We start from the raw sequence: 17,085 nt of genomic DNA on the forward strand, positions 1-17,085 counted from the left end.
CTTAAATCTAAATAAAAGTTCATCTTTGAGATGTAAATATGGCTTTACAATACCGCCTTTACAATGTCCGCCTCCGTAGTGTAATGGTCAGCACGCTCGGCTACCGTTCTGGAGGTCCCGCGTTCGATTGTTCGATTCGGGGGGGGGGGGGTCAAATAAATAAAAGTGATTTATTCACTGATCCTTAGGATCTAGAAAAAGAAGAAGAAGAAGAAGATTTATGCACTCCAATATTTATTCAATATTACCCTGGACTGGTACCTGAAGCGGAGGGATGATCACCTTTCCGTCATGTGTTAACGATCAAGATAACACTGCATTTATATGGTGCAGTGCCCTATGCACCTTTAGGGTGCGGATAAGGGTTTGAATGAATAACAATAGCAAAATGCAATACCAAACAATTCCAAAAGAACTTTAAATATTTGGGAACTATGTAAGTACTTCAACAACTTCCCAACAGACATAAAAAAATGAAGACTTTAAAATGCTAATAAATAAAACAAATGAATTTTATATACATATGTTAATCTAAGAAAGAAAAAAAAACACGAAAAAAATAAATAATCATTTCAATAAAAATAAATTGCATTGTATGTATATTGTACCAACAAACATAACTAACAAGTGTAAGCCCCTCTCCAAACACAAGAGCTCAGTCTCCTTTTTGGAGAAAACTGCGTTTTTAATTTTAAGATTGTAAGTAGTAATCAGGGCTGTGGAGTCGGAGTCGGAGTTGGAGTTGGAGTCGCGGTGTTTGAGCCGGAGTCGGAGTCCGATTAAGAGTCGTAAAAAATGACTGACTCCGACAACTTTTTCGTTTAAATTTAATATAAATTTCAATTAAAATTATTATAATGAATGTGTTTTGTGCACGAATATTAACTTGCAGGCGTAAGTCGCGCCGATATGGTGAATCACCGAGAGTCATTTAATACATAAAGTCTACGAACACGTAATGACAAATAACTTGATAAAATTGACCTTTTTTGAGTCGGAGTCGTAGAGTCGTGGAGTCGGAGTCGTGTTGTTGGTAAATATAGGAATCGTAGTCGGAGTCGTGTTTTTTTTACCGACTCCACATTACTCCTGGTAGTAATGTTTAGAAAATGAATTCAAATTATTAAAAAAAAACATTAGTAACCATATCAATTTAAAAAAAAATACCAAACAACATTAATATTATAAAAATATAATTTAAATTAAATTTTAATATTTAATATATACGTATAGGCACGTACTGTTTTAGATGTTAAAAAACACTGTTTTTTACAGACAGCTTATTTTTTCTTTTAATATTGTAACTTTAACTTTTAATTGTATATTTTTATATGTAATTGATTATGGCATTAAAAACTAATTATTCGAATTTCTTATAAGTCTAAGTTTGCTTGTAATACTCTTCAATATATGATACATTAAAAGCACATACATGCGTGGGTGCGTGTTAAAATATATAATCCTAATCCACGTCAGTTGCAAATCGAATGTAGATTTAACATGCATTAAAATAAATATCTTCTTCTTCATCTTTTTGCTCAATGCTGAGCGTCGTGGTCTTCTGGAATGTCAGGCACTTGGTGCACAAGTCCTCTCCATTCTTCCCGGTCCTGGGCCAACTTGAAGGCAGCGTTTAGCGAGGATCCGGTTAATTCCTTTATTTGGTCTGTCCATCTTGTTGGAGACCGTCCTCTTGCCCGCTTGCCTTCAACTGTGCCTGTTACTACCAGTTTTTCAGGACTCTTCTCGTTCTTTCTGGCGATATGCCCAAAGTAGGACAGAATCCTTTTCCTGCAAGTCGTGGAGATTCTTTCTGTCACTGACAGTTCGCGGAGAATGGAGATGTTTGTGCGTCTTGCAGTCCAAGGAGTGCGCAGCATCCTCCTCCAGCACCACATTTCAAACACATCCAGCATATGTCTTTCCTTTTTCCTCAGTGTCCATGTTTCCACTCCATACAGCGCAATGGAGAATACAAGAGATTTCACTAGACGGGTTTTCGTTCTCCTCAGTATGGACCGATTTTTCCATATCTTCGCCAGACTAGACATTGCTGATTTTGCCATTCCAATTCTTCTCCGGATTTCTGCTTCACAGCCTCCGTCTTTAGAAATGAGTGCACCTAAATAGATAAAGTCGTCGACTTCTTCATAATCCCTTAAAGAATTGTACCTTATCAGGGTGCCGAATCGGTCGATGACAAGAACCTTGGTTTCACTTTTGTTTATTTGAAGTCCTAAATGCTGGCTTTCTATTTCGACTCTATGGAGGAGTTCAGCCATTTCGTCCTCATTGTTGGCTATTAGCGTTGTGTCGTCTGCAAACCTTATATTGGAGATCTTTTTGCCCCCTACTGATACGCCACCTTCCCACCCGTCTAGTACTTTCCTCATTATATATTCTCCATATATATTGAAGAGATCAGGAGACAGTATACACCCTTGTCTCACGCCTTTTTGTACTTGAAATGACTCTGAGAGGAAATTATCAACTCTTACCGATGCCAAATTTTGTACGTATAAGTTGTGAATAAGAACTATCAACTGTCTCGGTACACCCATTGCTTCCAAAACCTTCCACAGGCAATTCCAATTCACGCAGTCAAAAGCCTTTGTATAATCAATAAAGCAAAGTACGACCGGAACCTTGAACTCCCGACTTTTCTCGATTATTTGTCTTATGTTCAAGATTTGCTCACGTGTACCCTTGCCTTTGACGAATCCAGCTTGCTCAGTTGAAATTTGCCAGTCGAGGTAGTGTTTTAGCCTTGCTTTTAATATGTGTAGCAATATTTTGCTGGCATGAGAGATGAGTGAGACAGTTCGATAGTTTTCACACTTTAGCGTAGAACCCTTCTTGTGTATTGGAATAAATACAGATTCCACCCAGTCCGTTGGCCATATTCCTGATTCCCAATTCCCAAAAATAAATATAATGAAATTTATAAAACATTTGGGCTGGCTAAGTACGTCTTTACTATAAAAATATCGGTCGGAAAAATAATAATAAAAATATTTATCTGTATATGTACAGCTGACACCGGTTTAAATGTTGGGAATCTATTGATTATGGTTTGGAACATTTGAAATTCCATAGAAACTTTTAGTAAATAGAAAAAACAATGTCAGATTGGTATTGTCTCTGGCTCTAAGGAGAAAAACAAAACGGTGTAAACAGGTGTAAATAAAACGCCGTGATAGTATTTGCTTCTAGGAAAAGTTAAATAATGTTCGCGATTTAAGTAATTGTAACGTAACGCGTGGATTTTGATAATTATAAGGATTAAAATATCGTAATTTGTAATGGATAAATACAATGTGTTGGCATTCATTGGAGAAGGATCTTTCGGAAGGGTTTTTAAAGTAAAGAATAAAGAAACAGATGGAATATTTGCACTCAAAGTTATAAGAAAGGTGAATATAAATTGATCGCACATCAAATTAGATATTCGTTTACAAAAATATGTTAGTGTTTACTTATAAAAAGTGTTTATTTGTGCAATATTTTAGAAAGGGCGTTCAACAAAAGATCTGAAAAATCTCCGGCAAGAATGTGACATCCAACAGCACTTGCGACATCCGAATATTATACGAATGATTGAAAGTTTTGACACGAATACAGAACTGGTTGTGGTGACGGAATTTGCCGAAAAGGATCTACACGGCGTTTTGGGAAAAGAAGGATGTCTACAGGAGGCTAAAGCTCAAGTTCTTACGTGGGATTTGATATCTGCTATGTATTATTTACATTCCCATAGAGTTCTACACAGGTTTGTGGATACATCATCCATTTTAAATTAATTAATAAATTAACTAGTGCTTCAGTCACCTTTCTCCGTCCATACGACAGGCGCCGTGGCGTAGTTGGGTAGACATTATTGCGAAACTGGTGTCGCGGGTTCGATTCCCGCCAATTGCAAATGAATTCAAGAAAGATTTATTTTCTATCAGTTTGTGGCATATATTTCACATTTACCTTATCCATCCTAACTATCCTACCTGCAGACAAGCCTCTAAAAGTAGAGGCTTTGTGGGTGGGTTATTCCTTTTAGAAAAAAAAAATATATATATAGTAAAATAAGAAATCAACCAATTATGAATTGAAACGTAATCTGGAAGCGGAAAAAACATAACCATTATTAGGTCTTTTTATTAAAATTGTTTATGATTATTTTTTTATAAAGCAAAAAACATGATTACTTAAAATTAGGTTTGCCACAAAATAGCCATTTCTATAAAGATTAAGATTATATTCAAATCAAAAATTTGTTTTATTTTAGTAAAACTTTTTATTGGAAAATAATGACTAACATTTGTCGAAAACATAGATTTTTAAAAATATTATACCATTAATTGAAATTTCGTAATTATATCCGGCCATTAGGAAGTGAAACATCAAAGCTTTAATGTTAGATAATGTTTTTTTGGAAGCAATGTTGAGTATAACCGAGAGCGCTTATGTGGCGTATCCGATCGATAACGCATGGCTAAAACCTATGTTATTATTTCCTATAAACGTCCTAACGACAACGTAGCATATGCAGTGGTTAAAGGTGGAGACTGACCGGAGCATTCCGTCGTAACATAACGTCGTAACATCGAGCTCGCAGCGAGCATCCGAAACTATCGATGGAGCGCTCGGCTCGCTGTACTGAGTGCCTGAATGCTCGCATCGTAACATATTACGTTACGACGAAACGCTCCGGTCAGTCTCACCTTAAGGTGTTAATTTATGGAAAAAACAACATGCAATTTCTGGTGAAATTGTGCTGTCAATTTAATTTTACTTGGTAAATACCACTATTTCTTAATATCTATGCGATCCTCATCATTTTCAAACACCGTATGTGAAGTCTAAATTTTAGAGTTGTGTCCTTGGGACGTTGAAGGTTGAAGAGGGTGTAGAAGCTGTTTCTTGTTTTTTATTTATTTATTATAATATTTTTTTATCAGTACAGGGAACATAGACATTAGGGCTTTAGTCATCATCATATTGCTAAAAAGTGACTGCCGAATCAATTAATGAAATTGTTAATAGATTATTGAAAATTTTCAGGGATTTGAAACCGCAAAATGTTCTGATCGACTCCAATGGCAAAGCCAAACTTTGCGATTTTGGTTTGGCACGCAATATGACGACGGGAACTCATGTCCTGACTTCTATAAAGGGAACTCCCCTTTACATGGCACCGGAGCTCATTGATGAGAAGCCTTACGACCATCAAGTGAGTAAACATAACTAACTAACATCACACTGCTTCTCTGCAGGGGTAAGCTAGAGAGAATAGAAAGCCACACAAATCGGTAAGGGTTTTTATATAAAATGCTATTGAAAACCATTACAATAACCTATATGCAATTACTATTATAATCTTCTTCAGACCCGAGGGTCTGTGAATGAGTCCGCACCCAATGATGCATAGGGCACTGCATCATATAAACGCAGTGTTATCTTGATCATTAACACATTAAGGAAAGGTGATCAACCATCCGCTTCAGGTACCAGGATGATATTGAATAAATTATAAAATTATATGAAATTATGGTATTCAACCCTTGCCTTGTTGTGTATATAAAATAAAATATTGTCTATCCTCCTACCAATCTGATGATGTCAGTAATGATGAAACCCGGTCACTGGTCAAATAAAGTAAAAGTGGAAAAAAACGTTATACCGTTGATAATGTCCAAGATTAAGAAAAGTTCTTTGAGATGGTATGGACATGTGAAGCGAATGGATAACAAGAGAATGACTAAGAAAGTATATTTGCAAATGTGAGACTCGTCATGACCAGATCAATCAGAACCTTAAGTCTGGTAGTGTCCAAAGTCTATGTAATCAGAGGGCATGTATGACTAGATGCAGGGCTTTTTTTAAAACAAAAAAGGTCCCGGAACTCGGAAAATAAAACAAATTATATTAAAATAAAATAAAAAGTAACATTTTCTATTGTTTTGATAAATAATATAAATATCGATTGTAATTTTGTAAGCGCAAACATTGTTTCATCTAATTGATTTTGAAAATTAAAAAAATATCAAAAAAATAAATTATGGTAGTAGTAGAAGTAGTAGTAGTAGTAATAGTTATTGCAATAAAATGAATAGATGATTTAAAAATAAATGTTTTAAATTAAACTGGTAAATATTACAGGCGGATTTGTGGTCTCTCGGTTGCATCGTGTATGAGATGATAGCTGGTCAGCCTCCTTTTTCTACTTCTTCGTTCGTCCAATTGGTCCATCTGATTCGTCACCGACCTGTTCAATGGCCCAGCTTTGTATCTCAGCAAGTGGTTTCATTCCTTCAGGTATGCTATTTTTTACTTAGGTTTATTTTGCTGGTGGTGACATTATCCTGTATATTTTTACAGTATTTTTTTTTCAGGGGCTACTACACAAAGATCCCGCTCTCCGGTTTAGCTGGCAGGAGATTTTGATCCACCCGTTTGTGTCCGGGCACATCTTGATACTTCCTGAGCAAACGCCCACGGAATCACCATTCACGCAGCCTCTCTCTCAAAGCCAGAAAGCGGCTAAACAATTACAAAAGGAAAGACTCAACAACACGGCCCAAAAGTAAACATTGTTAACATTCCTATTCATTATTAACTCTTACCACTCTGTAGGCCAGACATTCTGGCCCGTATGATTCTAGTAGGCAGCTCCGTGGGCAACAATGTCTGGCCCGGCACAGGTATAACTTTAATCACTGATTTCTCTATCACCCAAGTATATTCTACCAAAAAATATTTCAGATAAATACAGTTAATCTTAATTAACATGGTCATACAAATTGCCAGATAGAGTGTTCATTATCTCGAGTTTGCTGCGAGTGTTCATTATCTCTTTTTGCCCGCCTCCATAGTGCAATGGTCAGCGCGCTCGGCTACCGTTCTGAAGGTCCCGGATTCAATTCCCAGGGGGGGGTGTCAAATAAATAAAAGTGATTTTACTCTAATATGTATTCAAAATAACCCTGGACTGGTACCTGAAGCGGAGGGTTGATCATCTTTCCTTCATGTGTTAACAATCAAGATAACACTGCGTTTATATGATGCAGTGCCCTATGTACCATTGGGGTGCGGATAAGGGTTTGAAGGATGAAGTTCATTATCTAATGATATACTTATGCGTCTTTCAGTTTGATGCCGCAGGCTGTTCAGATTTTGGAAAGAAGAGAACAGATGAAAGTTGCGCGGGTCAAGCCCGCCGGAGTCTCGGAAGCTGTTCCCGTATCGGATGACGACAGCATTCGAGTGGCCAGCGCCATCAGCATGAGAGACAGTCTGCGCACCGACGACGAGGACCTGCAGCTCATCACGGGCGCTCACGCGGACCTTCTCAAACACGAATTCAAAGTCCTCAATCAGGATAACTTGATTATCAGCAATCTGAATTCCAACATCGCACAGCTCGCCCTGCAGCCTAGATGTCCGCTGCCCATTGTGAATGAAGCCGAGAAGGAAAAAAATCCAGAAATTGACGATAAAGTCGTTGATAATAAAGTATTAAACGATACTACCGACGAAATAAAAGTCGATCATGTCAGCAAGAGAAAATTGAGTCAAAATTTGGACAACTTTTCCATTAGATTAAAAACATTATCTAAAAATGATAACCCTACCAATATTGCAGGAGCAGGGCAAACTGCTAATAATACATACTCGGGAAACGCTGTCGTAGTTGAAAAAGAGACAGGTTTGAGCAGAAGCGTTCCACCCTCGTATAAACAGAAGCTTCTCCAGTTCTCACGAGACAAGTTTGGCTTTGGAAGCGGAAATAAGCTGACCAGAAGTTTAAAGAAGTCATTCAATTTTAAGAATTTGGAGAAGTCGGAGAAGGGACGGAGGATGAGTGAGCCCGCTCACGTGACTGCGGCTCATGTCAAGGCCTTGGAGCAGAGTAAGGAGGAGAAGGAGAAGGATGATGAGAAGGAAGAAGAGATGACAGAGGAGGAAGGAGCCCTGAAAGTATCGGAGAAACTTAAATTGTGCGATATTAATAGCAACGATGGACGCAATCTCATAGGTACTTTGATTTTGATATTATAGGTGTCTCAACTTCATCGAAAACATCTATCATTCTTTTTATATGAAAGAAGATGAAAGTCTGATCATCCAAGGGCTTATGACCTGGCATTTGGCTGGCATAAGCAATCACTTATATACTTGTGTAACGTTCACGATTCTGCCCATTATTGCATTAATTTTTTAAACTTGTGTATATGCAATTTTGATTTTATTTTCATGAATATCAACAGTCTCTCAGTGATGCGAAGAATGCAGTGTTCGTATGCACGCTCTGGATTTTAGTTACAGAACTTTATACTCAAACTACTGTTGAATGCAAACGTTTTTTAACAAACAGAATCATATGCTCTAAAACTAACTAAATAACCATCACGCCTCTTCCCCCCGCAGGGCTAGACAGAAAGAATAGAACGCCACACCACTTTATCTTTGCAAATATTCTTCGCCACTTCCACATTCACGCATCTCCTCATACATACCCGCCGATTACTCCGACTCCCAATTTAATCCCTTTCAAGTACTTGAAATACTTAATCATGCCAAGTTTTTTTCAGTTATCCTCTGCTCTCATTTCGTACTACATTCGCCTGGTAAATTTATTTTACCATTCTTTCCTCATTCATTCATTCCACATGTCCAAACCACCTCAGCACTCCTTTCTCAGCCTTGCAATCATTCCATATTTCACCCTTTGAACATCTATCATACATGCTCCTGCCACACTGAGAGATGGCATTTCTACTTTCTAGTCTGCTTTCATCCTTCTTTTGCCAACTCCATGCTTCACTCATTAGGGTTAGTACTAGAACTCGCCAGTTGTTTACTGCCAGATATGTATTATTGATATGATTTGTGTTATGTATTCCAGATGATGACAGTACACCGATTGAAAAAGATGAATGGCTGGCATTTATGAAATCAAATATGAAGGAAGTGTTGGAAGGAGATGTTGAATCCCTCACTCAACAGAACATTGTAATTAAAACTCTTATATATTGCATTACATACTAGCTGTACCACACGTTGCTGTAGCTCAATTGTTTAAACGGAAAAGAAAAAAAAATTGAAAGCATATATTTCAAATATGTTTAATTTCACTATGCTTGTGAAGCAATTAAAATATTACAATTGTAGAATGCAACAATGCAACTGAAAACATTGAAAATACTAGGTGACAACAGCTGCCAAGGAGAACACTGTCCCCCATGAGCAAAGTTAAGTACTGTGTGTGTTGCTGATACATTCAGCAGATGGTGCTGAATGTATCAGCAACACACAATAGTTTTTTTACCACTTTTTTGTCACAGGTAAAACACATGTCACAAGTCGCCCGTTCCTTTCAAGAACGACATAAATCAAAAAACTTGATTTTTCAGGAAGACGTTTTTAAAGTTTAAAAATATAATACAATGTATTAAAAATAAATATCAAGCTACTTATTGATCTTTTTACTGTGCATCAGATCTTTTTAGGTAAAACCTAAAGGTTTTTTCTCCATTTGAAAAATATTTAGTATTTTTAAAAAAATAATTAAACAATACATTTTCTTCAAAATTAAAAAAACAACACTTTATGCCCTGTAGCGGCTAAATGTTAAGTAAAAAATATGCCACTTTTGCTGGGATATAATACATTTTCTTGGCATTCCGAAAGCATGCACAGCTGAAAATTGACGATTTTTGTTTTATGACGTTCTTGAAAGGAGTGAGCGAAGTGTAAACGGATGGTACAACCATTGTGGTGAAAAAATAATTTACTGGTAAAATCATAGGTGTACATTCTACACATGCGTATTTGAATGCAATATTGTGACAAAAATTTCATTGGTGAAAAACTTTGGAATATTTAACGTTTTGAACAAGCGAAAATTGACCTTTTTATTAATATAGATTTCATTGCGTAGTTGACATTGATGTTTTAAAGATATTTCAACAAAACAAATTTCAGTTTAAAAAAAATAGCTGATGACAGATCGGCTGTCCAAACTCAAAACACAGTAAGGGACATTTTTTTTGCATTTTTGGACTAAGTAGATTCTACTTAGTCCGAAAATGAGAAAAAAACCAACTACAAAAAAATGTCCCTTACTGTGTTTTATGTTTGGACAGCCGAGATGGCAAACCTTGTAAATACACACACTGACTTCCACATTGTCAACTCAATAACACCGAATATGGGGATAAATCTCAAGTTTGTTTCAGGTGAGCATGGTAGTGGGCGTGGCGCGACACACTGGCGCTGGCACGGAGGTGCAGGGCTCCCTCGCCGCCCTGCTCTCCCTCCCGCTGGTGGCGCCCCACGTACCCCGCCAGACTGTCAGCACCATACTCAAGGTAGGATGGTACTATCGCCTTCTCCTTCTGTTCGTGTCATGTCAGGTCCCCCTTGTGGGGAGGGTATGGATTTGCACGGATTACGGTGCACTCCAAACCTCCACTTGTTTCTCTTCAGAAGATGCCATTATAAAAGGATTGCAATTAAATTAAATAACTACTTACTTGATTCACAATTAATTCTATAATATTTAACAAGAATTGAAATTACCTATCACTATGTTACATTAATACAAAAGAATGATCACTGATAAAGTTACACTTTGATTTTGAAATATTTCATTAAAATCACTATGATTCTAATGACAACTTGCCCTTGAGCTTGCTTACAAAGCGCCCTTGAGGTATTATTTTATGAAAATGGCGCTATATTAGTTATCCAAATTTAATATTATTATTAACTGGAGGTAATAGGTAGAGCGTGGAGCTTACAATAAGGTGAAGCGTGGTGACGTCTTCGCTCGACCGCGGTGATTGTCTATGTTCTACGTCTATGTGGACGCCGTCCATGTCATAATTGTCTATGCTGTTTGGGGCACCGCACCCTGATGTCGACTATCACTTGAGTGATTCTCCTTGTCTTGGGCAGCTCTAAACAGCGCCTCAAGGGTCCTGATCCCTGTTCAATCTCGTTTATTCTAGAGCCATCTGTTTTCTACCCACACCTTGTCGACCCTCTATTTTACCTTTTGTAATTAGGTGCTATAGCTCGTACTTCTCTCCTCTCAGCACATACCCCAGATAGGACACCTTCTGGACCTTGATATCAATCAGCAACTGTCTCCCCGCTCTTGCTCTTTGGAGTATATTTGCACTGCTGACCATATCGGTCTAATAGTTTCACTAAAATTAAAATTTTTATAAGCGAAGTAAATTTAAAAAGAGCTAGTGTTTTCTTAAATTTGCATCCTAATCCTTTTATGTTTTAGGTGTATTTGGAGGTCAAGTTGGTTCCCAATCTTGTATACGCGGCCAGATTGTTAATCCGCCAGAGTGCTGTTGAACACAATTCTACAGAAAAGTAATTAAAACACATATTTATAATGTTATATGTATTTTCTAAAATCTATTTCCCATTAGAGCGCTGAGAACTGATACATATATCGGTATATTCTGGTATACTTTGCCTAAAGCACGGCCCGTCTATATGCCGACGATAATGCCAGTGTCTCGAGCTGGGAGGGTGTGTCGCAGTGTGTAAGTTTCTTAAGTTTTCATCAATAATGTTCACAAAAAAAAAAATTATTAATTTTTTGTAAAAAAAATAGAAATACATTTTGTAATAACCTATTGTTTTCGAATCCAATAGTGATGCTGAAAGCGACTGTCAAACATTGCACGAAAATTTTTGTTATACTCAAGTGAGTGATAGTTACGATAAAATTAATTTCATTGTTAGTGAAAACTCCAAGGATGAGCAAATTTCACACTAAATTGGTATTACAGTCCACACACATAGAGCATACATTAAACTACCTCGTAAAATAATATGATAAAATAGTTTGAGCTATTTTTTCACCGGGGTGCCCGTACCAGGTATGGGCGAATCCACAAAGGCCATTTTTTTTTTGTCAGGCAAAGGGTTAATATATCTTCATGGGCTTATCTATCATTTGTAGGGAATTTCCACAGGATTATGATGTTTTTGATTAGTCTGTATTTAGTTATAATGTTATTGTTTTTACCATTTTAGTCCTGTGAGGAACCTCACGAGTGAGGAGATGTTGGCACTCTGTAGACTGACAGAATTGACGACCCAGCTGTGTCTTCGTGGAGCGCCATTTGTCCAGCAGTTGTGTGACGCAGTGGCCGTCTTAAATACTGCGCCACTCCTCGCCCAGTACTTGTCATTACGTGAGTTATACAACACATTTAATTGCTTATTCTTCTTCTTTATCTCCAGTGTTTATAGCCAGTGTAGTTATTTTTTAATTTACGTTTTTCACATTTAATTTTTAAATGCTAGTTTTTCTGTCAGAAGGGTTAGTTTTATTAGTAGTATAAGTTTGATTAGTGAGTTATTTTACATATACAATACACCTTTACAAATTTATTGTTTATCAATTGGTGGCGTTGTCATATTATCTACAATCATCTTCTACTTTGTGATGATTGTTATGGATTTTAACATAGATTACTTGCATAATATTTTAGGTTAGGTATGAAATATCTATTTCTTTTCTAAAAACGTATTGTTTTCGTCCATTAAATTTGAAATGGATCATTTTTGCAAAACAAAATAAATCTTCAGCAATATTAGCATACATATAAGAAAATAATCTCACCAATAAAATGATTAAATAGAGTGAAAAATCACTTATATTTATTTTGACTTCAAATCGAACTCGGAATCTCCAGTGTGTAAGCTAAACACGCTAGCCATTACACTATGAAGGCTTTGTACAGTGAAGGTCAAAAGCTTTATAGTATATATATTTTTTTTAGACGAGAAAAGATTGCGCATGGTACTCAACACAGTCACAATGCTGACCGTCATCCTGCAAGACCTTCCCGAGAACGCGGAGCTCGTGGAGTCTGTCCTGTTCGAGGGGGAATGCATCGACATATGCAGCCTGCTCGTCCATCCCAGCGACACCCTCAAGACCAGGGTCTGCGTGCTGATTGGCCTGCTGGGGCGCTACTGCTGCAGCGCGCTCTGCCAGCGCCTCGGCCAGGTCTGGGGCCTGAGGCAGAGAGACATCCTGGAGAAGCTGCAAACTCATCCCAACGACATGTTGTCCAGGGCGGCCAAATGCGCCGTAAGGGATCTCTCCAAGTTGCCGTTCTATCGGCAGAATATCGGCGTGCGGTGACGAATGTGTAAATGGAGAAGAAATAAGAAGAAGGAATCGTTGTGAAAAATTTATGAATTAGACTTTATTTAAATACTATTTTGTCTGAAATTACAGGCGGTCTTCGTCTCTTGGACATTCTAGTTTTGTAAAGATTGCAAATCAGCACATTTTTCATATAAATTTTAGTTAGTCATCCTTTCGCTCTCTCACATGTTGCCGCTTAGAATAAAGGATTTCTCAGAATAAGAATCGAGGCTGAATGTCAAATACATCTTCCAATGTTTTTGGCTGGCTTTATTTAAAAAAAAACTGCATAACAGCACATAATGTTTTTTTTCTTCTTTAGAGAATCAAGAATTTTCGTGTATTCAGAATTGGAAAACATTGTGAGAAATTTCACAAGATGGGCGGGTAATACATACACTGCATTGTATGTGTGTCATATTTCCACTACTCTCTACGGTAATGTGTGCTTTAGTCTCACATAGGTTGTGTGTTTACACAATTTATTTGGTTTGCGTTTTAATATTTCCGCTTATAAAGTTGTGAGCATGATTGAAAAATAGAGAAATTTAAGTGTCGATATAAACAAAAAGAAATTAAGCTACATATGTTCGAGACGATGCTAGAAATCATTAGAGATTTTTTAAAATTCCATTGTAGAGCAAACAAATATAAACTGCATGCAAAATATACATAAACTGAGCACACATAGCAAGGATTTGCAATGGACTGATGTCACTGTGGATGAAATGGAAAAATTTATGGGAATATTTATTCTCATGGGACATGTACGCAAGAATAAGCTCAGAGACTACTGGTCTACTAATGCTCTGTTAGAAACGCCTATTTTTGACCGTACTATGTCATGGAATAGGTTTTTCCAAATATTGCAAATGCTCCACTTTACAAACAACCAATTGCATCCCGTAGATTTCAATAGGCTGTTTAAAATGCAATCGCTCACAGACCATTTTATTCCTCTCTTTCAGGCTGCTTACAAACCTAAGCAAAATATTTCTTTAGACGAAGCGATGATACCATGGCGAGGACGATTGGCATTCCGTGTGTACAATCCTAGCAAAATCCACAGGTATGGTATCCTTAGTCGTACTGTGTGTGATGCAGGATCTGGTTACATCTGTAATTTTGCACTGTATCACGGGGAAAGTTACACTTTAGAAAATACGGTGACGAGTTTGCTTTCCCCGTATAATGATCAAGGCTATCACTGTTACCTTGATAATTATTACAACAGTGTAAAATTGACAGATTTGTTCAAAAAGGCATTAGACTTAGTGGTACGATATGGCAAAATCGTGGATTGCCAGCTGTATTCAAAGCCACATCGAATGCCCTAAAAAGGTGAAAATGCTTTTTGTCGCAACGGCCAGACCTTGCTTCATTCCTGGTTCGACAAAAAGATAGTTAGAATGGTTTCAACAATACATTCTGCTAAGATGGTACACACGGGTAAGACAAATTATCTTGGCTGTGACATCATCAAGCCTGAAAGTGTGTTGGAGTATTCAAAAGTAAATCCATCAAGTGGTCCAAAAAAGTATTTTTCCTCTTGTTATGTGTGCTCTTTTTAATTCCTTCATTATATTTAAAAAAAAACAATGTTAGCAGTAAGAAAATTTTGAGTTTACTTATTGGAATATGTGCATGCTTTAGTTTTTAGTAATAATTTTTCCCATTCTGGAGACCACGTTTTGCAGTCACCGGTGCACTCCGAGTGGGAAACTCGCAGAATCCACCGAGCAGGTTGTCAGGGGATGTGTCTAAGCATATTTTGATGGCTATATCTCCCACAGAAAAAAAGGGAAACCCTGTCGAACCTGTAAGGTGTGTTCAAAGCACAAAAAAAGCAGTGAGACCCGGTACATGTTCAAAAATTGCAATGCGGCTCTCCAAAAGGTAAATGTTGGCAATATTATCATACTAAGACAAGCTATTAAAGTGTTCTAAATAAATATATGAAGTTTCAATTGATTTAACCCATTATTTTCATAATTATAACACTTTTAGGGACCCTTCGAAAAACATGAAATATCACAAAAATGGGCCGGGCACTGGGTAAGTTTTATGCCGGGGTCCATAGTGTTAACAGGTTTACAATATTTTTGTTTATTGTTAGTTACTTTCTACTTTTTAATATTTGCACACTTTTTCAAGAACCAATCATGTCCAAAAGTTGAAGGTCCGCCTGTATTGACTGTTCTGTGATAAATCTATTATGTATGGAATAATGTTTTATGGTAATTTTAGTAAAGATAAGTTTAATAGCAGAAATGTAAAACACGATTATGAAGTAAATAAATAAATACTTACACCTAATACAAATTTGTGTATCAATAAAGACAAATTTTCCTACTATTATGTTCAAGTTTTATTCCTACTATTATGTTCCAAAATTATTAAAGATGTATTATAGATGTCTCAAAGGGATTTAAAGGACTTCAAAGAGCTCCAGTGCTACACCAGCTGACAAAGGTGAAGCACCCTTGAGGTATTATTTTACAAAAATGGCGCTATATAAGTTATCCAAATTTATTATTATTATTATTATTAAAGGACCAAGACAGAAGGTGGCTTTTATGTACATAGAGTATGAAGTATAGGTATTCACATACGCCTTCTGAAGAATATACCACCTTAATCAAAAAGTTCCCGGAATGTGTTCAGAAAATTAAAAATACATGATTTTTCTATATTATTAGATTAAGACCAATATTTTTAGCTTTTCCACTTTATTTTTATTTGACCAGCGACCGGGTTTCGTCGTTACCGACATCATCAGACTGGTCACCAGTCTTCATGTCAACCGTTCTTGTCGGTTTTCGATATCAATGGCCCGCCATTGCGTTCATCATCGTTGACGGACTCATGGCAACTCCTGAAACGTTTGTGCCACAGGTTTTCTTCAGAGTATCATTGCCGAAACACTTTTCTAGCATTTTCAATGTCGTCGCATCACTAAAACCGCAAAGTTTTATACAAACTCATTGTAGCAAATTCCATTGTAAAAAATCGAAAACACGTACAGTCGCAGATGTACTCAATACTTTTACAAATTTCTAGCTATCAAGCTGAAATTTTTACAGAATATCAATGACAGATGTGGCAACTTAAGAAAAAAAAGAATACTTAAATCGGGTGACTGAGAACGCTACACGGTGGTGATTCCGGGAACTTTTTGATCAAGGTAGTATTACCTTTTTTACTTAGTAAATACCACTATTTCATAAAATCTGTTGTGACGTATGTTTTGATGTATTTCACATCATTTTCAAACACCGTATGGTGTTTAAATTAAAAATGGATGGATTTTACCACAAAGTGACTGCCGAATCAATTAATGAAATTAAATTTTACTCTGCAAATACCACTATTTCTTAAAATTTATTCTTAAAAGTAAATTTTCAATTAAAAATAGATAGATATTACCACAACGTGACTGCTAAATCAATTAATGAAAATATAGAACCTCCTACAGACGATCTAGCCACAGGAGCCTTCTTCAAGATGTTGTGGTACTAGAATTTTATAGTAAAAGTGAGTATGGTATGTAAAGCAATTGGCAAAAATCAGTCCCGCAATCAAGTGCTAGCCCAACTACGACATGGGGTCTATCAACTCTCAATTTTTTTCCTTTTTTGACCCTTACCCACACCCAATGTTGCATAAGGTACTGCATCATAAATAAACAGTGTTTATCATTAAATACGTCAAGAAAAGGTGACAAGCCCCTGGAAACTGAAGTCGGGACCTTCGGTACAGTAGCCAAGTGCGATGACCACTATGCTATAGAGGCGGTCTCAATATTCTCTGCTACCGAATTAGAAAGATTGCATTTTAGCATACAACATAAATTCAACATCTGAAATTGTCAATAAAAAATTATTTAATCACTTGAATTATAA

General features: G+C 36.8%; 1 protein-coding gene across 1 annotated transcript; it reads left to right on the plus strand.

The window, feature by feature from the left end:
- Window positions 1-3,134: 3,134 nt before the first annotated feature.
- Window positions 3,135-15,505, plus strand: LOC148310764 (serine/threonine-protein kinase fused-like). The gene is made up of 11 exons (XM_088257855.1): window positions 3,135-3,413; window positions 3,510-3,769; window positions 5,056-5,224; window positions 6,154-6,309; window positions 6,387-6,577; window positions 7,143-8,029; window positions 8,900-9,006; window positions 10,233-10,364; window positions 11,294-11,385; window positions 12,058-12,218; window positions 12,810-15,505. The coding sequence occupies exons 1-11, from the start codon at window positions 3,303-3,305 to the stop codon at window positions 13,175-13,177; spliced, it is 2,634 nt and encodes an 877-aa protein (XP_088113981.1). The 5' UTR covers window positions 3,135-3,302; the 3' UTR covers window positions 13,178-15,505.
- The last annotated feature ends 1,580 nt before the right edge of the window (window positions 15,506-17,085 follow it).

Source organism: Brachycentrus maculatus, unplaced genomic scaffold, assembly GCF_059751285.1.
Source record: "Brachycentrus maculatus isolate JH-2025_06_01 unplaced genomic scaffold, ASM5975128v1 h1tg000088l, whole genome shotgun sequence".
In the NCBI taxonomy this organism is placed as follows: domain Eukaryota; kingdom Metazoa; phylum Arthropoda; class Insecta; order Trichoptera; family Brachycentridae; genus Brachycentrus; species Brachycentrus maculatus.